The sequence below is a fragment of the Chrysemys picta genome, chromosome 4 (assembly GCF_011386835.1).
Source record: "Chrysemys picta bellii isolate R12L10 chromosome 4, ASM1138683v2, whole genome shotgun sequence".
In the NCBI taxonomy this organism is placed as follows: Eukaryota; Metazoa; Chordata; order Testudines; family Emydidae; genus Chrysemys; species Chrysemys picta.
In genome coordinates, this window is record NC_088794.1 from 52,662,570 (window position 1) to 52,685,944 (window position 23,375).

A 23,375-nucleotide genomic window follows, 5' to 3' on the forward strand; every position below is an offset into this window, starting at 1 on the left:
TTTAAAAATATGTGTGTGTGTGAATAGCTGGCCAATCGTGTGCATTCCCTGGCTCTCTCAGTCTTTAAAACTCTCTGGTTTGTGATTTGGGATAAGATCTGGATTATTTGCAATGGGTGTCAGTGGTGAGAGGAAAAAAACGATCTTCTCTAATTCTATTCCAAATCCATAGAGTAGCCTTTGCGAAAGGATGTGTATACATTTATAGAGGTGTTTTTTTTTTAATCCATCCATGGTGTTATGAACTAGGATGTAATCCGTCGGGCCTATTAGAGCAGGAGTCAGGTCTAGTGGGTGGAGCAGGTGTCCAGTTTAGAGAACAATGCCAAGGGTCAGCACCAGAGTCAATTGCCAGAGCCAGGGGTCAAGCCAGAGTCAGTACCAGGAGTTGAAGCTGAGGGTCAGAGCCAAGGTCAGATACCAAATGCCAGAGCCAAGGGTCAAGACAGACTCAGGGTTAGAAGTCTGAGGCCAGGGTTGGAGCCAGGACTGGTAACTGATGATTGGAAGCGAGGTGTAACTGGCAGAACAGGAGGAGAGGCAAGGATCAAGCACAGAACAGGAGCACAGTATTCGGGTGAAAGGAGGGGTGATGCAGAAGCCAGGAGTGGAGCAGGAATCAGGAACAGGGTTGGGTGCAGGAGACAGGCACAGAATGCAATGGTGAAAAGACAGGACCTACAATTGTTTCTAAGAAGTTCCAAATTCCAGCCTTGCTTTGCCATAGCTTATTTTTCAGAAAAAAAGTCAATGCACTTTGGAATTAAACAAACCGCTACATAGAATCAATTCTCACAAACATTAAAAATCAAAAGTCTGATTTCTATATTAACTGCCTACAGTTAATGTGACACTGCACCAGAAATCATTTGTACAAATATATTTCTTCCATGATTGTTCTATTTATGTAGAGGATGAACAAACAAGGAAATTCCAGTACAGTAACTATAAAATATGGAGGGTTTTTGGGTATACACACACAGCTAATAAAGCTTTGGAGGTCACAGTGCTCCCTCTTTCAAGATTAATAGGTATAATCATGGCCTATTTCCTCAAGCCTGTAAAAGTGTCAGTGACTAGAAACCCACAAGAGCTCTATTAATACCTAATGCTGAAATAAATCAGGTGCCCAACTACAGCCCTGTAATTAAGCCATTACACTTCTAGAGTCTTTGATCCTTTCTTGAAAATGAAGAATATAGTGCTAAAATATACCATAAGAATAATGAACAGGAGTACTTGTGGCACCTTACAGACTAACAAATGAAACCTGTCATAAGAATAATGATTCCTTACCAGAACTTCATGCTACAACCTGACTCAATACTAATATTAGGATGACCAGGCAGATTTTGGAGGAGGCTGTTGTGAAGGATGAACATTTATTCAAGTTTTAAAATCTAGTTGCATTAATTCATCATATATGCTTGGCTTGTATTATTTACTGTTTATTTTCATTTCACACTGAAAAACATCAGAATTATAAATATTCAGGAATAAGTGTGAATGTTAAATTGTGAAGGACCTGAAGAAGAGCTCTGTTTAAGCTCAAAAATTTATCTTTCACCAACAGAAGTTAGTCCAATAAAAGATATTACCTCACCCACCTTGTCTTTTTAATATCCTGGGAATAACAACATAAGAACGGCCATACTGGGTCAGACCAAAGGTCCATCTAGCCCAGTATCCTGTCTTCCGACAGTGGTCAATGCCAGGTGCCCCAGATGGAATGAACAGAACAGGTAATCATCAAGTAATCCATAACATAGGTACAATATCATGGGACAACTACTGAAGATATTACAATGCCATTATATAAATCAAGGATATGCCCTCACCTGAAAAACTGTATTCAGTTCCAGTCACCCAGTTTTAAGAAGAAGGAGATAGCAAACACAGCAGTCCAGAGAAATCCACAGAAAATGGTTATAAGGAAAGAAAGACTTCCATACAGGCCAAAGTCAAAAATTTTGGACTGTTTAGTTAAGAGAGCAAAAAGATAAGAGGGGATGTGATAGAGGAATAAAAAAATGTTACTTAGGGTTACCATACGTCCGGATTTCCCCGGACATGTCCGGCTTTTTGGTGCTCAAATCCCCGTCCGGGGGGAATTTCCAAAGAGCCGGACATGTCCGGGGAAATAGGGAGGCATAAGCCAGGGTCTGCCCAGCACGATCCGCTGGGTCCGCAGCGCAGCCCAGCTGCCCCGGCTACAATGCTCAGGTGGGGAATGGAGGGGGGGGGGGCGCTCTGGCTTCCCTCATGGGCGGGGACAGACAGGCCAGGGAACGTGCTCGGCGGCAGGAAGGAAGCTGCGGCCAGGGCTGCAGGGACACGCACCGCCGAGCGTCTGAAGCCCCCAGCCGAGCGTCTGAAGCCCCCAGCAGGCAGAGGCTGCCGGGGGAGCAGGGCAGGCAGGGGCATAGAGGCTGCAGGGGCAGGGGGGTGCAGGGGCTGCAGGACGAGTAGGGAGCAGGAGTCTCAGGGGCTGCAGGGCGAGTGAGGAGCAGGGGTCACAGAGGCTGCAGGGGCGGGGGGTGCAGGGGGTGCAGGGGCAGGGCATTCGGGGGGTGCAGGGGCTGCAGGGAGAGTGGGGAGCAGGGGTCAAAGAGGCTGCAGGGGCAGGGGGGCTGCAGGGCGAGTGGGGAGCAGGGAAGCACTTAGCAACCTCCAACCAAGATCAGAGCGGGAGGGAGGAAAGGGAATGCAGAGTACTCAGAGGAGGGGGCAGAATTGGGGCAGGGACTTTGGAGCAGGATTGAGGATCTGAATCCTAATTTCAGGCAAAGAAACAATGGGGAAAAAATAAAATTGCCAGTAGGTTATAAATGGTTGTATACTCAGTGCAATTACTAAAATAAAATAAGTTTTAGAAATCAATGCTTTAATTTAGTACTGATTTTCAAGGAGGAAGTTTTGTTAACTATTCTTACACTGCAAAACTATTTTTACACTGCAAAACAAGCTGCAGTTAGAAAGTACACTAAATGTTCTGCATTTGCTTTCAGTAATTTGGGACACTGAAGAGATATAATGTACCTTAAGGTTAAACTCATAAATGCACTCTGGTTAGCTTACCCTATGCTTTTTCTCTCATCTGATAAACTTACATCATATCCACTGTTGCGGATCCCACGCCTTGGTCTCTCCCGGGTAACTAAAAGATCCATCTCGGTTTCTCCTGGGCTAGGGCTGTTCAGAGACTGTCTGCTTCTGTACACAGAGTTCTTTGTCTGCTGCCTGGAGAAAATCCAATGAGAAAATATTAAAATGAAGGCAAAGCACAAAAATAAATGACAGACAGTATTCTGCAATTATAACCTTTATTCTAACATTATCTTAGTTATTACAAAAGAGCCACTTTAATAGGATACCCTTTCTATACACACAAGTGCTGGAAGAAGGCAAAATTACAGAAGAGATTATTATATATTTTGTTTTCTGTTATTAAAACACCAGAGCAAAGGGCTAAAGAGCACAGGAACCATAAACTGGAGCTGCCCAGCTCCAAGTGAATACCAGGATCCTTTGTGGTTTATAGCTGATAGGATTTAAAATAATTACTTGTAACTAACATTAGTTTGTCAGTTCAATGAGTGCTGCAGGTGCTGAGAAACTTTGAAAATCATTTTATTTAGATGCCCAAGTATGGGTTTAGTTGCTTAGCTTTAAACACCTACATTTGAAAACTGTGACTATGGGCAAGTAATTTAGGAACAAAGAATACCACCAGCAAAACCAGGATTAGAACTCAAGAGAAGTGAATTATCATTGGGCCTGATCCTCAGCCCTTCCTCCCTTTCCAGATGCCTGCTGCACTAGCAGGACATCTTGAGGATTTCCCTGAGTAGAGGAATCTATATGTGGAGGAAAGCCCATGCACCACTTCTATGTCACCTGCTCCCAGCCCACCAGGCATAGATGGGAAGAGATGAAGTTTAAGCAGCTTTTTCTGCAACTTCTGTGGTCTAACTGGGTAGCTACGTCCGCTTTACACCATCCCATTCTCAACCCCTCAGGCTGGAGAGAGCAGGGGGCTCCGCACTCAAGCTGATCCCTGACTGGGTCAGTCCCTTAGGTGCTATTATGATATGAGGCTGCTCCAAGTTGCAACCCCAGGATCAGTATAGTGCAAAGCTCCCCGCCCTCAGACAATGGATAACCAAGTACACAAACTATTGTGTAATCACAGAGTTTAGGGCAGAAGTAACCCCCAGATCATCTAGTCTGACCTTCTGTATATCACAGGCCACCAACATCATCCAGTACTCACACACTTAACCAAATGACTGACACTAGACCAACAGAGGGAGTTTGTCTGGGATCTGTCCGAGAGGAGGTACGCTAAGTGCTGCATTAGGGGGGCTGTGTTGGTGAGTATCTGAGTGTCTGTTGCGGGGACAGTTTGTCAGTTTGACCATGTGCTTGATTGTTTGTTTGAAAAGTGTGAATTGGGAGTGCTTTGTTCCAGATGGGCCTTGAGTGGGCCTGACTGTTATAAAAAGGCAGTCAGCAGCGAAGCAGCTGAGCAGCGAACAGCGGAGGCTAACAGAGGGAGTTTGCCTGGGGAGAGCCCACTGAGGCTTTTATCTTGCGGGCTTCTGTGAGTTGCTGCAACAGCTGAGGAAGCTCTTAGAAGGAAGAAATCATGGAAGGTGAGCATTCAGTTGTTGTAACCTGTACAGGTTGTGCCATGTTTGTCTTTCTTCCACAGGACAGAAGTGACTTTGTCTGTACAAAGTGCAAGCTGGTCTCCATATTGGAAAAGAAGGTTCGAGGTCTGGAGAAACAAGTATCGACCCTGCGTTGCATACGAGAAAATGAAGATTTCTTGGACAGACGTCAGGATATGCTTCTATGGGCACAACATTCTGAAGAATCAGAGCAGGCTGCGCAGAGGGGACAGAGGGATGGTGCAGAAATTTGGCAGCACATGACCTCCAGAAGAAGAAAGAGGAGCATCCATGTATCAGCAATGGAGATACAGGTGAGCACCCGTTTTCATGTTCTCTCCACAGGTACTAATGCAGAGAGTGGAGTGATACATCTGAGGGAAGGGAGCAGAAGGAGATTCCTCCTGAGATGCACTGTCCTAGGGATGGGGGTTCCACGGCCACTGCTCCCAAGAGAAGGAGGCAGGTGGTGATGGTTGGGGACTCCCTCCTCAGGGGGACTGAGTCATCTATCTGCTGCCCTGACCGAGAAGTCTGCTGCTTGCCAGGAGCTAGGATTCACGATGTGACGGAGAGACTGTAGAGACTCATCAAGCCCTCGGATTGCTACCCCTTTCTGCTTCTCCACGTGGGCACCAATGATACTGCCAAGAATGACCTTGAGCGGATCACTGCAGACTACGTGGCTCTGGGAAGAAGGATAAAGGAGTTTGAGGCACAAGTAGTGTTCTCGTCCATCCTCCCTGTGCAGGGAAAAGGCCTGGGTAGAGACCGTTGAATTGTGGAAGTCAACGAATGGCTATGCAGGTGGTGTCGGAGAGAAGGCTTTGGATTCTTCGACCATGAGATTGTGTTCCAAGGAGGAGGAGTGCTAGGCAGAGACAGGCTCCACCTAACAAAGAGAGGGAAGAGCATCTTCGCAAGCAGGCTGGATAACCTAGTGAGGAGGGCTTTAAACTAGGTTCACCGGGGGAAGGAGACCAAAGCCCTGAGGTAAGTGGGAAAGTGGGATACCGGGAAGAAGCACGAGCAGGAGAGTGCAAGAGGGGAGGACTCCTGTCTCAGACTGAGAAAGCAGGACAATCAGCGAGTTATCTTAAGTGCCTATACACAAATGCAAGAAGCCTGGGAAACAAGCAGGGAGAACTGGAAGTCCTGGCACAGTCAAGGAACTATGATGTGACTGGAATAACAGAGACTTGGTGGGATAACTCACATGACTGGAGTACTGTCATGGATGGATATAAACTGTTCAGAAAGGACAGGAAAGGTGAAGGAGTTGCACTGTATGTAAGAGAGCAGTATGACTGCTCAGAGCTCCGGTATGAAACTGCAGAAAAACCTGCAAGTCTCTGGATTAAGTTTAGAAGTGTGAGCAACAAGGGTGATGTCATGGTGGGAGTCTGCTATAGACCACCAGACCAGGGGGAGGAGGTGGACAAAGCTTTCTTCCGGCAACTAGCAGAAGTTACTAGATGGATGAGCACAAGTCCATGGGGCCGGATGCGCTGCATCTGAGGGTGCTAAAGGAGTTGGCGGATGTGATCGCAGAGCCATTGGCCATTATCTTTGAAAACTGATGGCGATCGGGGGAGGTCCCGGATGACTGGGAAAAGGCTAATGTAGTGCCCATCTTTAAAAAGGGGAAGAAGGAGGATCTGGGGAACTACAGGCCAGTCAGCCTCACCTCAATTCCTGGAAAAATCATGGAGCAGGTCCTCAAGGAATCAATTCTGAAGCACTTAGAGGAGAGGGAAGTGATCAGGAACAGTCAGCATGGATTCACCAAGGGCAAGTCACGCATGACTAACCTAATTGCCTTCTATGAGGAGAAAACTGGGTCTGTGGATGAGGGGAAAGCAGCAGATGTGTTATTCCTTGACTTTAGCAAAGCTTTTGATATGGTCTCCCACGGTATTCTTGACAGCAAGTTAAAGAAGTATGGGCTGGATGAATGGACTATAAGGTGGACAGAAAGCTGGCAAGATCGTTGGGCTTAACGGGTAGTGATCAATGGCTCCATGTCTAGTTGGCAGCCTATTTCAAGTGGAGTGCCCCAAGGGTCGGTCCTGGGGCCAGTTTTGTTCAATATCTTCATTAATTATGTGGAAGCAGAGAAAGAACTGACGGGAAGGGGATGCAATGCATGACAGTTCTTTCTCTGCTTCCACAACGATCTGGAGGATGGCGTGGACTGCACTCTCAGCAAGTTTGCAGATGACACTAAACTGGGAGGAGTGGTAGATACGCTGGAGGGTAGGGATAGGATACAGAGGGACCTAGACAAATTAGAGGATTGGGCCAAAAGAAACCTGATGAGGTTCAACAAAGACAAGTGCAGAGTCCTGCACTTAGGATGGAAGAATCCCATTCACTGTTACAGACTAGGGACCGAATGGCTAGGCAGCAGTTCTGCAGAAAAGGACCTAAGGGTTACAGTGGACGAGAAGCTGGATATGAGTCGACAGTGTGCCCTTGTTGCCAAGAAGGCTAACAGCATTTTGGGCTGTATAAGTAGGGGCATTGCCAGCAGCTCGAGGGACGTGATCATTCTCCTCTATTCGACATTGGTGAGGCCTCATCTGGAGTACTGTGTACAGTTTTGGGCCCCACACTACAAGGAGGATGTGGAAAAATTGGAAAGAGTCCAGCGGAGGGCAACAAAAATGATTAGGGTGCTGGAGCACATGACTTATGAGGAGAGGCTGAGGGAACTGGGCTTGTTTAGTCTGCAGAAGAGAAGAATGAGGGGGGATTTGATAGCTGTTTTCAACTACCTGAAAGGGGGTTCCAAAGAAGATGGATCTAGACTATTCTCAGTGGTACCAGAAGACAGAACAAGGAGTAATGCTCTCAAGTTGCAGTGGGGGAGGTTTAGGTTGGATATTAGGAAAAACTTTTTCACTAGGAGGGTGGTGAAGCACTGGAATGGGTTACCCTAGGGAGGTGGTGGAATCTCCTTCCTTAGAAGTTTTTAAGGTCAGGCTTGACAAAGCCCTGGCTGGGATAATTTAGTTGGGAATTGGTTCTGCTTTGAGCAGGGGGTTGGACTAGATGACCTCCTCAGGTCCCTTCCAACCCTGATATTCTATGATTCTATGATTACAGCCCACAGGAGCCTAAATTATTATTTGCCACAGGGAGAGAACAGGAGGGACCAAGGTGCAACAATGCCTGAGGCCCCTGCAATGGTAGGGAACTGATTGAGATATATTCAGATAATCTCATCAAATGACCCACTCGCACACACCGTAGAGGAAGGTGAAAAAACCCCAAGGTCACTGCCAATCAGACCTGGGGGGAAATTCTTCCTGACCCGTATGACAATCAGTTAGACTTTGAGCACATGAGCAAGAACTAGACAGCCACGCACCTGAGAAAGAGAGAGAATGCTCAGTCCCACCTCAGAACCCTGGCCCACCCCAACCAGTGAGAGAGAGAGAGAGACACACACACACAATTATAAATGTAATAAGCAGCAGTTAAAGCACTCCAGCTGCCTAGCCATTGTCAAGTGTTTCGAGGGCATCAGAGGAGACGTGAGTTTTGACAGATCTGAAGGAGGTTACTGGAATGATTGGTTACTGGGGATCTCCTCCCAATAAATAAGGGACGGCATGGTAGAAAGTGTGAAGGTTTTTGTGGTGAGATCTGACTAAAGGGCAAAAAAGGCTGGCATCATAGATGGAGCTGAGGGCTTTATGGCAGACAACAGTTTTTAGTACGGTAAAGATAAACCATGAATGACCTTAACCGTTTTGTCTTAAAAGTAACTGTCTTGATTTGAAAATAGCCATATATGAAAAAATCAACAAAAATTAGAGGCATGGAAAGACTTCAATATTAGAGAGATTGAAAAGATCAGAACTACTTCGGATAGAGCCACACAGGAGAGAGATATGAAATAGAGAGTGGCACAGAGTCCAATCAAGTACTGCTATTTACCCTTTTATATGCTACAAGAACAAGGGGACAGTCAATGAAACTAAGAGACAACACATTTAAAGGACATACTTGATAAAAGGAAACACTCATTTACACGATGAGGAATTAGTCCATGGAACTTACCACCACAATGTATACTTGAATCAAATAGATTAGGAGAATTCAAAAAGCACTGGACATTTGCCTGAGTAGTAAGACTATCACCCAGTTACACTAGCTAGGATAAAATATTTAAAGTATATTAACCATCAAGCCTAAGGCCCTGATTCAACAAAGCGCTGAAACACATGCTTCAGTGTAAGGGTGGGATTTTCAAATGCACCTATAACTTAGGAGAAGTTCCTTCCTAACCCACTATTGAGTCCTGATTCCGCAAAGCTCTTGGAATTTTCAGAAGTGCCTAAGGGATTTAGGAGCACAAGTCCCACTAAAAGTCACTTGTGCTCTTAAATTGCTCAGACACTTCTGAAAATTCCAAGTCCCTTGCTGAATCAGGGCTCAATAATGGATTAGGAAAAAACTTTCCCAATAGAGATATTATTAGACAGTTGTTTATTATGGGGGTTTATCCACCTTCTTCTGAAGGCTCTGGTGCTGGCCGCGGCCAGAGACAGGATATGGGACCAGATGGACCATGGATCTGATCTAATATGGCAATTCTTATGTTCCTAAATTAAAGACATTTAGAATTACATGTGTTTCTTTCAGAAGGACAACAAATATTTCCTCCTGCTTATATAGTTAGGGACACATTTTCTAAAAGATTCACACATTTAGTGCTTTAATAAATGCACACCCTTGACCTGATTACACACCACGCAGGGAAAAACCTGAGAACCATGCATGCGATCAGCAAGGTTTTTAAAAATTGCCCTGAGATTGCCAATTAGCTGATTTAAGGAAGATTCACTAATGAGAAGGGAGGTATCAACATTAACAACTGACAATCACATGGTGTGTGTCTTCTGGGAACACAACTGCAGCATTTTGAAGCATGAATTAGATGCACAGAATGCTCAAAGCAACTGAAAGCATGGGGTGTTGGTTCTTGTACAAACCAAATTATTTAGTGATGGTGGTGTTTTGTAAACAATTTTTAAAATGCTGTTTTTCACAAATCTGAATATATAAAGGTCAGCCTGAAGAATGCATTTAATTTATTTTTTCCTCCCATAACATTTTGGAAGTGACATACATATAATTAAGATTAATGGTAGCTATACCAGTGGAACAAGAGGGAAACATGCCATTTTCTCCAGGAACTGTGAAATCTTTATTCTTTTACCTACTTCTACAGTATCTTATCTTTAAAAATGTGAACTATTTTAAGATATAGGTTTTTAATTGAATATCAATATCTGGACAATGATACAAAGCAAGCTGTATTAGTCTTATGCTAAACTAGACTGCTGTAAGAGTGATTGTTTTTATTATAAAAATTCTATTATATCAGTTCATCTCTCAGAGAGTTGCACTACGTTGCAATATCACGTTACTGTATTCATCCAATAATGTGTCACTTTGGCTATCTTATATTCTGTTAAAAAAAATGCCCGAAGCTGGAAAATGTCCTGCAGCATATCAAGTTAGGTATCTACAGCAAATCTGTCATTCTAGATGTTGGTATGGGGACCATAAAACTGGTTGTTTGCAAGAAACAGTAAGTTTTTCTGACAGGTAACAAAAATTCCCAAATTTTGAAAATGCCTGACATCTTTACAGAAAGTGCATCAGGGAATGATCCCTTTGTTTTTAGTTCCCATAGCCCAGGTCTACTCAGCAAGTATCTCTAGTGTTTGTACAATTAACATTTAATGGCTCAGCCCCAGAAGGCAGAGAGATCATTCCTTGACAGTTCAGAGTACTTGCCTTGATGCAGTTTTTCATAACAATGAACTTTGTCTAAAATAGCTTACCCATTGGTTTACACAATTCATTAGAAAGTATACTTAGAAAAACAAAAATATTCCAGGATCTGTCAACAAAGAGTAGATGGTTAATATTAAAGCTTCATATATAATGTTCTAAACGTTTCCCCACACCACTTAGGGTACATCATAAATATCCAAAATATGGCTTCAGTACTGCATTGTTTGTATTGTTCACATTAATATTCATGTTTCTAAGGCCTCATTTATATTCTCAGGACAGATTGTGCTAATAAAAATAGGATTACTGTAAAATACTAATATTCACATTCAATATCTTACCTTTTCTATGCATATGTAACAATGTATTCCTCCCACACTGAATTCCTGTTCAAGGAACTGATGCCCCAGACCCTTCAGCAAGGACACTAGATACAATTTAATCAGAATCTTTTTTCTTCATTGACCTAGCAGTAAACCCCTGGGACAAGGGTTCTCAAACTTCACTTCCCACTCTCTCAGGGCCCTCACATAAACAAGCTCATTTGTCTACAGCTATTGCTTATATTCCAAGACAAGCTCTTTTAGAATCCTTGCTACAATCTCTCTCACCTGTGCAATGCGGGAGCATGCCGACTGTGCTGCCACTCCCAACAAGGCCGGCTCTACTAGTTGGTGAGGGGTGGGCTTGGCATGACCTCCTCGCTTCGTAAGGCAACTTGTGCTCCAGGGACACTAATGGGGGAACCTGCAAGTATGGCCAGCCGCTGTGCAATGCGTATAGATGGGGCTCTTTGCACTCTCCTCCACTAGTACATCTCTGTGTCCAAGAATGAAAGCTCTCCATTTATATATTGCCTCCAAGGGCCATAAAGTGCCACACAAATATTGATGATGTCTCACAATATCTTTAATCATTTTAGAGATGAGTAAATTATGTCAAAGATTAAATGACCTACCCAAGATCACAGAGCAATGAAGTGAAGAAAGCACCGTAGAAAGTGGTCACCATTAACTGCTGAAGGAGATACTGAAATCAACAGACATAACGGTGACATGTTCTAATTTGCTGGGTCTAAGTTACCTGTATCTTAGATCCAGCTCTGGAAATAATTACAAGTATGCCTAGAACAAAATGATAGATTGGATCACTCCTGCACTTTGCAGAAGATCGGAGTCAAATGCAAAATTCTGGCTCAAGTCCATTTCTAGAATAATCAGTCTTTTGAATAATAACCTTAGTACATTTTCAGCTTGGATCACTTTAAAAATGGCTCACAAAAGACCTGGAACCATGCAGCCTTCAAGTAATTTTGTTCTCTTTCCACTTATTCTTCTGTAACCATGTTATGGTTTTACTAAATGTGAAACATTCAGAAATAATCTTGGGCAACATCAATTTTCTTCATGAAATTTGCACTGAACAGCACTGAACAGATTAAACATTAGTATGTAATACACATTTTCATCATCAGTGATCGATGTTTGCACTTCAGATGAGTCTTCTGCCCTTCAGCCCTGGGGGAATACCTACTTTCTAGGTGTAAATAAAAAACAAAAACATCTCACCTGTTCTTAGGCTCTGCAAATGGAGAAGATACATCTGCCTCTGGTTCCAAAACATGGTCTATTTCCTTTTGTGCTTTCTCGTATATCTTTTTTCTTTCTGTCAGCCCTCTGTTGTTGTCAATCTGGGGGAAATCATAGTATCCTTTTCTCTTGGCTTTCAAGCGCAGCTTGTTGCGATAGTGCTCTATATCGGACTTCTGCTTCAAGGCTTTGTTTACCTAATGGAAGGTGAATGAATTTCAGATGACTGTGCCATGCTGATGATTTCTCAATTACATTTTAAAAGTGTATTTGATGTGCAGCGCTTTGCTTTGCAGAGCGCCTCTTGCACCACACCATGCCATCTGTCAGCACTAGGGAAGTGCAAGTGACAGAGTCATTGTATTTTGTATGACTTGCAGATGATTAAACACATTTTAGTCCCCTGGAACTAAGTACATCATAGTAGTGACTCAATTCACAGCCACAGAAGAAGAGAGCTGATGTCAGCCAACCATCTTCTTGACCCAAACAATGTTTATTTTTAGGGAGGCCTGGGGGCAGTATTCTGTATATTTGAACAAATTTCACTTCTGCCCCAAAGTTGACTGTGTAAAAAAATGTCTACTTTAGCTATTGTTTGTAGCTAAAAAGTCAAATTCTATGATCTCCTTAAGAACTCCATCATATCTGTGAGTATGTTAGGAAATAGCATTTGTATGTTCCTAGGTCTTACTCTGATGATACACAGCTCACAGTTCTTGGAAGAAAAATAGGCATTGAATACTGTGCATGCCATGACTCTGGATATAAAGTGACAATTGTGACGCGTTAGGGCTTAAAATACAAGCACAAAACCAGAACATGATATAATGCCCTAATCTGGTCTCACACGGGTAGCTTGACTACGCTGTCTTTTACCGTGTTTCTAACTGGCTAGCAGTTTAAAGTGTTGATTTTGTCCAATAAAGAGTCCAGGGCAATATCCTGGTTAGCCTTTACATAAGTGTGCAGCATGGAGGAGCAAATAAGAAGCCTTCCCTCCACATTCGGTATATAAATTCCTCCAGTCCCCTTATAAAGCACTTTGTTCTAGAACAAAATCTAAATAAAAATATTTGTAAAATAATATACCGGGTAAGTCTCAGAGCCAAAATGCGGCATTTGGTCAATGACCCCATTAGATCCCAGTGCAGACCCACATCATTCTATGGGGACCTTGGGAGCAGTTGTGCCTAATGTGCAAGCCAGCACACAAACAGAGCAAAGGAATGGACCTGCTTTCTCCCCATCCCACTGTGAGCAGGAAGGATACTCTAGTTAGCAACAGGGCACTAAGATGGGACTTCTGAGATCTAGGTTCAACTCCCTGCTCAGACTCGAACTTCCTGTGTGAACCTGAAAAAGTATGTCTTAATCTACCCTTTGCCTCAGTTCCCTATTTTCTAAAATGGGGTGCTGGGAAGATAAAATCCCTTAATGATTGTCAGGTGTTCAAATACAACAGGGATGAGGGCTATAAAAGTACCTAGATAGGTTGCCTCCTTCAGAGCACCATGCATCTACAGGTATGTTAGGAAAGAGTGGGTCCTGACCACAGAGACGGCATTTGTGACAGGATTTTACATAGGCCACACAAAGGGTGAAAGGCTTCTAACATTTCTCCTCTCTCTCTTCAATGCATCAACCTAAGGTCCTATCACAATGTATGCCTCCACATATAAGCAAGAAATCAGCAGGTGAAACACTGTCTGATTACTCTTACCTCTCCATTAATGATAGCAGATTCCTGGCTCCTGTCTGATGCAGGGTGAGCGGGAGGCAATGTTACAGGTTTGATAGCAATCAGCTGTACAGATCCAGAAGATGTGTCAAAGGGATCAATGGCAGACTTGGCGATGTTCTCAAAGAGAATGCCTCCCTCCTCTTCATCACTAAGGGGTACTAAAGCATATTACGTTTATTGAGCATATGCTCTCAATAGGTTTACTACAGGTTCACGTGACAACTAAGTGAACACATGCAATAGATTAATACTGAGGTGCTCAATACACTAGAGAAGTAGACCCTGAAGACTTCCATACTGGAAGAACTCCAGTTAGATTTTAGATGGATGAGAAACTTTCTTCTAAGGGATTGTTTCTGAACATACTCTCCTAAAAGTGGAAGATTGATTTTCAACTATAACATGGAAGGAAAATTAGAAAAAAGATTGATGTAGAACAAATTGTAGGAAAATGATAATGGAGGACAAAAAGCACATCCTTCCATATACTTTATACAAAAGAAGATTGCGTGTGAGTTTTCAAATGCCACGACATGTATAGAAGTATCCAGCAGAATCCCACATTAGCACTTTGTGTCAATCTGAAAATAAAACCACTGATTTTAGCAAGGACTGTAAAGACTATTACTACGAAAGCTGTTAAAATGAAGCACAGTGTTGAGTGTGCAGGTGTGCACAAGTAACTGCTAGTTCCCCAGCTGATGTAATCTTTTGCTTTAGAAAAATAGCACCTCCAGTCATTTCATAAAGTTTGTCAGAATTTGTGACCAGAAAGGAAAAGACTACTAATGTAAAACAACTCTGAATGTTTACAATTAAAAGGCACAGTCAATCCTCTATTTGTAAATCTCTGCTTAAAAGGGGAGCCTTTAAAAAAAACAAATTGGCCATTCCCCCCTAATTTATGTTGGAAAGAGGGCATCCCATTATAAGTTCTTGAAGCCTCTTTATCTTTGTTTTTAAAAAGTTTCCTGTAAGGCATGAGGGCAAATTCTGCAGAGATCTCTCCTTATATAATTGTGCTATGAAAGAAAAAAATGTATTCCATCCGTTTGTGACAGGAGTAGAAATCAGCTTCCATTAAAGAGCAGAGTGGTATGCTCTATATTACTTCCTCTGAAAATATATTCTGTTTAATCTTTAATCACTGAAAGAATTATAATGCACTGAAGGCAACTCAGCAAGAGATAGATTAGCCCTGTTTAAACAACTAAGATAGATAGTTTGGTAAAAATGTTTGATAGAAGTTACATAAAATATGAACCCACTGTATAAGCTTATACATCTTTCTCTGTGTATTCACAGTAGGCTGAGTTGACATGATTTGAACTGTTAAAAAATACAGGTTATATCATGCTGTCACTAAATAATGTCCCTCAGGATTTGTGAAATTGCTCAGATAAAATGGTCTTTATTTTAGTCTACTGGGAACTCCTCTCAGACTTTTACAGAGGGTAGTAAAGCACAGTGCTATGAATTCCGAAGACTCTTATTAGTAAATGGGGTGAAAACCTGGCTCAGTGATGCCAATGGCAAAATTCCCACTGGTTTCAATAGGGACAGAATTTTACGGTAGGAGTATTAGATGAACAATTTAAAGCTTCCATATCATACAGTACTACCTAATAGGAGAACATTTTTAAATGATTATTAAGTCCAGACACTTTTCCCCCCCAGATATTTTTAATTGCTTAATGTTTGTGTGGCATGTGATTAAACAGCTTTGGAATATGGGTTTTTTAGCTAAATAGTGATATAAACTGCTGTTTAGTCAAAGAACAGTTACAATACTACTTAAGTGCAAGCTTCCTACATGCTGCCATAACAAGGTGCTTCAACTGTGCAGAGACTGCCTCTAAGGGAGAAAAATTAGTTCATTAGCTTTTTGATGGTGGTTTTTGTGAAATGGATAGCGGTACCAAATATTGTACCAAGACCAGAGTTTTATTTTACATACACAATTGAAAGGCTGTCAAGATGGTCATGACTGACTTGATAGTATCCCAGTAACATACATGTACAGAGATACAAAATATGGTAGTAACTCCCTCACCTGCATCATATAGGCCTTGTCTGCACTGGGCCATGAACAGAGATTGAAAACAAGTCTGAACTTTATTTAAACACTATTCCTGCTAAACAAGTTTTAGACGTGGGTTGACTGGCCAGCATTGACTGGACCAAACTGTTCTGAAACCATTTTCAAAAGTTAGTTCCAACCAGGCTCAAATATGGTTTTGTAATGGCTGCTTTTTAACAGTTTGATCCAGTCTACACTGTTCAGGCCAATAATATAGGAAAATGTCTTAGCTGGAAGTGTTGTACTTGTTAATTAAGGTCTCAATCCTGCAATGAAGTCCACGCGGACAAAATCCAGCAGCCACACAGACTACAACTGGCTTCAAAATGGCTCAGCATCAGCATTCATCTGGCTGCACAGAACTCATTGCAGGATTTGGACTTAGACTTATTTATCCCCTATTTGTTTGGGTATTGGACACATTTATTCAATGAAAAAAGAAAGGATGAGTACAGAGACTCAAAGGACAGCTACTTTTGTTGTTTTGTATTAGCACAAAGCAAAAATATCATCGTCTCTAAGAGTAGTAAAGTCCATCTTCAGCATCTAGCATAGTGCTATTAGTATGGATAAATTAACTCTAGGGCTGTTAAGCGATACAACGTTAATCGTGATTAATTGTGCAATTAAAAAAAATAATCGTACAATTAATTGCATTGTTAAACAATAATAGAATACCATTTATTTAAATATTTTTGATGTTTTCTACATTTTCAAATACATTTATTTCAATTACAACACAAAATACAAAGTGTACAGTGCTCACTCTATATTTATTTTTGATTACAAATATTTGCACTGTAAAAAACAAAAGAAATAGTATTTTTCAATTCACCTAATACAAGTATCGTAGTGCAATCTCTTTATCATGAAAGATGAATGTACACACGTAGAATTATGCACAAAAAATAACTGCATTCAAAAATAAAACAATGTAAAACTTTAGAGCCTACAAAGTCCAATCAGTCCTACTTCTTTTTCAGCCAATCGCTCAGACAAACAAGTTTGTTTACATTTGCAGGAGATAATGTTGCCCACTTCTTGTTCACATCACCTGAAAATGAGAACAGGTGTTCTTATGGCACTGTTGTAGCCGGCATTGCAAGATATTTACATGCCAGATACACTAAAGATTCATATGTCCCTTCATGCTTCAACCACCATTCCAGAGGACATGTATGATAATGGGTTCTGATTGATAACAATCCAAAGCAGTGAGGACCGACGCATTTTCATTTTCATTATCTGAGTCAGATGCCACCAGCAGAAAGTAGATTTTCTTTTTTGGTGGTTCGGGTTCTATAGTTTCTGCAGCAGAGTGTTGTTCTTTTAAGACATCTGAAAGCATGCTCCACACCTTGTCCCTCTCAGATTTTGGAAGGCACTTCAGATTCTCAAACCTTGGGTCGAGTGCTGTAGCTATTTTTAGAAATCTCACATTGGTACCTTCTTTGCGGTTTGTCAAATCTGCAGTGAAAGTGTTCTTAAAATGAACAAGGTCATCATCTGAGACTGCTATAACATGAAATATATGGCAGAATGCGGGTAAAACAGAGTAGGCGACATATAATTCTCCCGTTGTTGTTGTTGTTGTTTTTTTTGAGAGAGACAATTCTCCCATTGTTTTGTTTGTTTTTTTTTGTTGTTTTTTTTTTTGAGTGCAGCTATGTAACAAAAAAACCCTATATTGGTAAATTGCACTTTCACAATAAAGAGATTGCACTACAATACTTGTAAAAGGTTAATTGAAAAATACTGTTTCTTTTATCATTTTTACAATGCAAATATTTGTAATAAAAAATAATACACAGTGAGCAGTGTACACTTTGTATTCTGTGTTGTAATTGAGATCAATATATTTGAAAATGTAGAAAAAATCCAAAAATATTTAATAAATTTCAATTGGTATTCTATTGTTTAACAATGTGATTAAAACTGCGATTAATCATGGTTACCGTAATTTTTTTAATCGTGATTAATTTTTTTTCAGTTAATCACATGAGTTAAATGCGATTAATCGACAGCCCTAATTAACTCTAATCAAATTGGACCAGAAACTGAATGTTTTTTCCACCCTAACTTAACATTTCTCTATTAAGTGTCATTTGAATCATGAATCTGGCTTTTTCTGTTGCATTTCTTTTCATTGCCGGGTAAGTGATAAAATAGGGATGAGATCTATAGATTTTAGTAATCTGGTGTAATTTAGATAGGCAGTGAACTGCAAGCAAGCACTGTGGGACTTTCACATTTCCTCTCTTTTGTCTTTCTCAGTGAATTCAAGAAGAGTGCTCAGAATCTGATTAATCACAACTCACCATGTCACTATCAGTAATCCAACCAATGGAAGATCACATAGAAAACTACAAGTCTTTGAGGGCTACTTCATCTGCATGTATACAACGTGGTTCAGCACATTCATTTTGTCTCTGAACATGTGGTTGAGGGGAGAGGATGTGAGGATTACAGAACACAAAGAACATTTGGATTATATTTTAATCTTAATAGTCACTCAAAAGGGGGACTTTAATTATAATTAGTGCCTGAAAGGGGGGAAAACTTGCAACAACCCACATCTAAAGCAATACTTTTATTTTGTTGTTTTTAACCAAATGAACATGAATTTAAAAAAATATTGATTATTCTGTCCCTCTTTCTAGATTAAAACAAATACCGACCAGTGTAAATTTGTGGGGGCAGAAAGAAAGGTTACATATACTTACCTACCTGTAATTTTTCCTTCTCTGAAGTTGGCACCTAGTGCTCCATGATCCATTACAACTGGGTTCTTCCTTCTCATCTTCCAAGCATGGAAGCTCTCTTTTTTTAAAAACCCTTTCACTCTAGTTTCAAAATGCAGCACCAGAAGGTGGAGCTAACTCATCATCTCTGTAGTAGAGATGGGAGAGTCTGACCCCACCCCATGGATAGTTGATTCCTTATGCATTTTTGGTCAAACTGAATTGTTTGCAAACTTGGGTCAAATCTGGCAAATAGTTTCAGGTGAATAAAAATGAAGGAAGACAAATTCCAAAGAGTCAAAACACTTGATTTTGGTATTTTCAAAATGAAATTGTTATATTTTTAAAACCCAACACGAAAAAAAGAGTAAAAGCCACCGCAAAGTGAAACAAAATGAGATTTTCATTTCACCAAGAAAAATAAAATAATTGTTATCTTCAGCTCAACCCAAAGCTACGGGGTTTTTTTTAGTATTTTTCTGGCTCAGCCACCAAACCCAAAAAAATCGGTTAGTTGCCTAGTTCTACTCACTAGTTCCCCAAGCAGCTACCCAAGCTGAGAAGACAAATTGTAGATTTCTGACTAACATGATGAATGATTAGTATCCAAGCAGGATACTTTGTTTTCTCTCTTCTTAACACAAAAAGGGGAAATGAACACTTAGGCCAGCACAAGATCCCAATGTGAGGGAATCAAGATCTCTCTTTTCCCCTGCGGGAATGCTGCATAAACTTGGGGGGAAGGAAGGATTGAAATATTTCCCATACAATCAGAACGGAAACTTAGAACAAAAAGAAAACTGAGAGGTAAACAGTTCTTATTTGAGGACTGTTACATGTTTTGTTTGGTTGGGGTGATTTGTTTTTCTTCTTCCCACACCATGTGAAGAGTTCTAATGAAGAAAAACCCAGGGAAAGAGAGGAGAAACTTTCTTCCAAAAGTCATATCAGTCAAAGATAACATCTGTTTTAGAGTGATGGATAAAAGAATGCACTGAAAACCAGGTAGCCATGTGGCAAATTGCTTGAATGAAGCCCTGTGCTGATCTGCCCACAAAGTGGCCACATGTCTGACTGAATGAGTTCTCAGAAAAGTAGGGGGCTCTTCTGTGACCAATCTGTAGTCCTGACAAACTCCTGAATTTATCCATCTGGAAATAATGGATATGATGCTTTGAACCCTTTCATAGATCACCAGACTAATCCTAAAATTTTCTTCAAGGGTTAGTTTATGTAAACAGAATTTGAATGCTTCAACCACTTCTGTAGTGTGCAACAATTCTCCTAGTTATGGAAAGCAAGTAAATAGATTATATCAAGTGAAAAACATGATTTTGGTGGACAGAAAATTCTGGGGCAAGCCTGATAATTACCTCATCTGGAAACTGCACATAAGGATTCTAGATGGACAGCCCCCCAAATTTACTAATTCTCCAGACAATATAATTACTAACAGGAAAAGAATTAACAGAAAGCACAGAGAAGACTCCTCTATATATTCAAAAGGGAAGGTTTAGAGGTCACCTGAAGCATCAAATCATTCTACCAGTTTCCTGACAATGTCTCTGAAAAGAGACACAGCTTTAAGAAATTGGGAAATTGCCAAAAAGAGCTGGAAGTGGAAGAAATTCGCTAACAGACTTGGACCTTCAGGAAGCTAGGATTCAGACACAATCAAAAGCCCATCTAGAAAGAACTTCAGTGTACTGTATTCAACATCTCCAATATCCTCCCTGATTGAGAGGCAAAAAATTGGATCCTTGTCTTTTTCAAAAGCACCAAGAATTCCAGGATCTCCATATCCCCTGAAATGCCCAGATTATCAGACAGTTTATAGAGCTGAGCAGGAAGTCCATGAGTCCTCCTGAATATTCATGCTCTAGAAAGCAAAGCCTCTCATGGTGCATCTACACATCCCACAGCAGCAAGTCTCAGGGCCTGGGTCGAGAGACTTGCGCGCGGGCTACAGCACTAAAAATAGCTGTGTAGATGTTATGGCTCGGGCTCTGAAGCCGACCCCCTCCCTAGACTTCAGAGCCTGAGCTTCAGCCCAAGCCACATCTCCACAGCTATTTTTAGCACAGTATTGCAAGCTCACGTCTGTCAACCTGGGCTCCGAAACTCACTGCCATGGGCTGTCACTCACTGTGAAGACATACCCTCAGGGTCCAGGCCAAGAGCCTCAGGGGCTGTTAGTCAGGGAGTCTGAAGGGGTTCAGGAATGCTGCACTGACATCTGTAGTAATCAGAAATTGTGGGTATCTGGACCACTACGTTTCTATTAATTGTTTGAGGTCTCAGTGATTTAGTTCTCATTCTGTTGTGCCATTATATATAGAAGCAGGAGCTGAAAATATGTGGGGAGGAGAGGAGAGCCAGCCACGAGCAGTCATCCTTGAAGCTTGTGAGCTTTAAACGCTTGCTGAAGAGATTTTGCAGCTGGGCAACAAAATGGTGCATTCTCCTCCCTTACTGAGGACATTTTAGTGCAGGATCACAGCCATTTGGATTACTCTTTGGCAGACCTAAACTGTGAGCAACCAGATACTCTCAGCTTTGTCACTTAGCTGAAAGCTGCAGTCATGCTCAGTAAAATGGCAGATTAGGGCAATCTGGGAACAAACAGAAACTGGAAGGAGAAAAGCTTAATTACACCTCAGTCTGCAGATATCAGCTACGTTGGTAGAATATAGGTAGGCTGGCTGTAAAGGATAGGGTCCTTCGCTGCATTGGGAAGAAAAGCAATCAGCTGGAGTAGTAAAAAATGCAGCCTGGGTCAAGCCCACGCTAACCCAACAGAGTCTAAACAGAAGATCCATTGACACTGACAAGCTAGTTGAAAGAGCTAGATTGCTCTGCTGCATCCTGGGGGGAAGAAAACAGAGAAAGCAGTGGTAAAATGGAAGACTGGGTTGTCTCACCCTTGAGAGAGGAGCAAGGGGAAGAGCAGGCTGGTTGTACAGCCAGACTGCTCTGCTGACTCCTTGAGGAAAAGGCAGCGGAAGGAGTAGTAAAAGAATGGGGAAATGGCAGACTATGCCATGTTTCACAAACGCACATCTACAGGAACTAAGAGGAAAACAGGATCAATGAACAGAATCTTCCGCCTGCCCAGATGTAATAGTAACTGGTACCAAATACGGGGAATTTGAGCCACCTGGATTTTTTTTTTAAATGTGTTTTTTGTTTCAAAACTTGTGGGAGTCAGAGAACGAAAGAGCAAAAACAGCCAAGGAGATCTGGTTTGTTGCTTCCAAAAATGTCATCTCCTGCAACTAAATTTCTACCCTAAGCAGCTTAAGGCTTGCTTGACACATTTGTGCTGTTGGACTGAAACCTTGCTGCCATGTTTCACCTCTGTCTGGAGCATTCAGCCAGAGATCGGGCTTGGAGATTCTGCAAAGCCAGCTCAGGTTACTGAATTTTTGCCTCAGACAGCTTAAAACTTGGCAGCCATATTGGGAGGCAGTGAGTTTTGTGCAGCTGGGCCATGTGCAGGAGCCCTTTGGGCCTTCTACATTTCCAGGTTTTTTCCTCCAGCACTACATCTTGCACACTCCTGTTCTCCACTGATCCTCTCCCTACCAGGGGGGTGCCAAAGAGGAGGGGGAAATATTATGGAAAAATCTCCTCCCCCAAGATAGAGGAGAGATGCAGAGGAACCTCCTGATTCTTCAAGTGGAGGTGAGACACTAGGGAGTTGGGGATGGAATCTGTTCTCTCAGCTGCTCTGCCTGCTGGCAGTACACTGTGAAGCTAGAGAGAGACTAGTTCTTTTAAAAGAAAGAGGAGCCTCTGTGCTTGGAAGATGAGGCGCTCATAATGGATCATGGAACATCAAATGCCCATGAGGGAGAAAGAAAGCTTACTTACAGTAGTAAATATGGCTCTTTAAGAACGTTCCCTCTGCATATCCAACCTTGTGGGATGTGGCCCTGGTACTGCTGAGTTCAGGAATCTGCCAGAAATACAGTGCCCATTGGGACTATACAAGTACCCCCAGTTTATGGTATCAAGCGTTTGGCGGTCTGTGTGGTTCCCAGCCACACCCAGTTCCTTCTGGTGAGCCCAAGAGAGGAATGCAGAAGCAAAGACGACAACAGGCTGGTAGTATGAATGTTCTGAGGCAACATTTCCAGAGAACCAGCAACTGAAAAATAACATTTCTTTCTACATCAAGATGGCCTCCGCATATTGCCATTTGTGGGGCTTTCACGTGAAATACAACACTCAGGAAAGTGGGCAGAGAAGTTTTACAAAGGATGTCCTCACTTAGGCATTGGTCAGGCAGCAGATAGTCTGTGTCCAGAGCTCTCAGTGCTCCCCCTGCTGGAACCCAGGCAGCATAACTCAAACACGGAGGTAACACGGAGCTGAAATGGATGGGGGAGACAGCAGAGGGAGTAGGTTGGGGTCAGGAGCCTGGAGGCATGCAGCAGGAGACTAACTGGGAGTAGGGTGACCAAAGGGCAAGTGTGAAAAATCGGGACGGGGGTGGAGGGTAATCGGCACCCATAGAAGACAAAGCCTCAAATATCGGGACTGTCCCTATAAAATCGGGACATCTGATTATCCTAACTGGGAGTCAGGGAGACAGACTGGATGAGGAATTTGGGGGAAAGGAGTAGAAATCTGAACTAGCTGAGCATGGAGTTTGGGACAAGGAGCCACTGGAAAGGGGGGAAATGGACAAGGGACACAGATCAGATGAGAAGCCTGGGAATGGGGCACTGG

At 42.1% G+C, this 23,375-nt stretch overlaps 1 protein-coding gene across 2 annotated transcripts in view; it reads right to left on the reverse strand.

Annotated features, from left to right (window-relative positions):
• The window catches only part of KIAA1549L (KIAA1549 like), a 200,608-nt gene that overhangs the window by 24,639 nt on the left and 152,594 nt on the right, over positions 1-23,375 (reverse strand). For both annotated transcript variants that reach the window (XM_042857267.2, XM_042857266.2), the window contains 3 exons: positions 13,800-13,978; positions 12,056-12,273; positions 3,111-3,240 (listed from right to left, as the gene is read on the reverse strand). In XM_042857267.2, the coding sequence (XP_042713201.2) occupies positions 3,111-3,240; positions 12,056-12,273; positions 13,800-13,978 (527 nt within the window). The remainder of the gene's footprint in view (positions 1-3,110; positions 3,241-12,055; positions 12,274-13,799; positions 13,979-23,375) is intronic.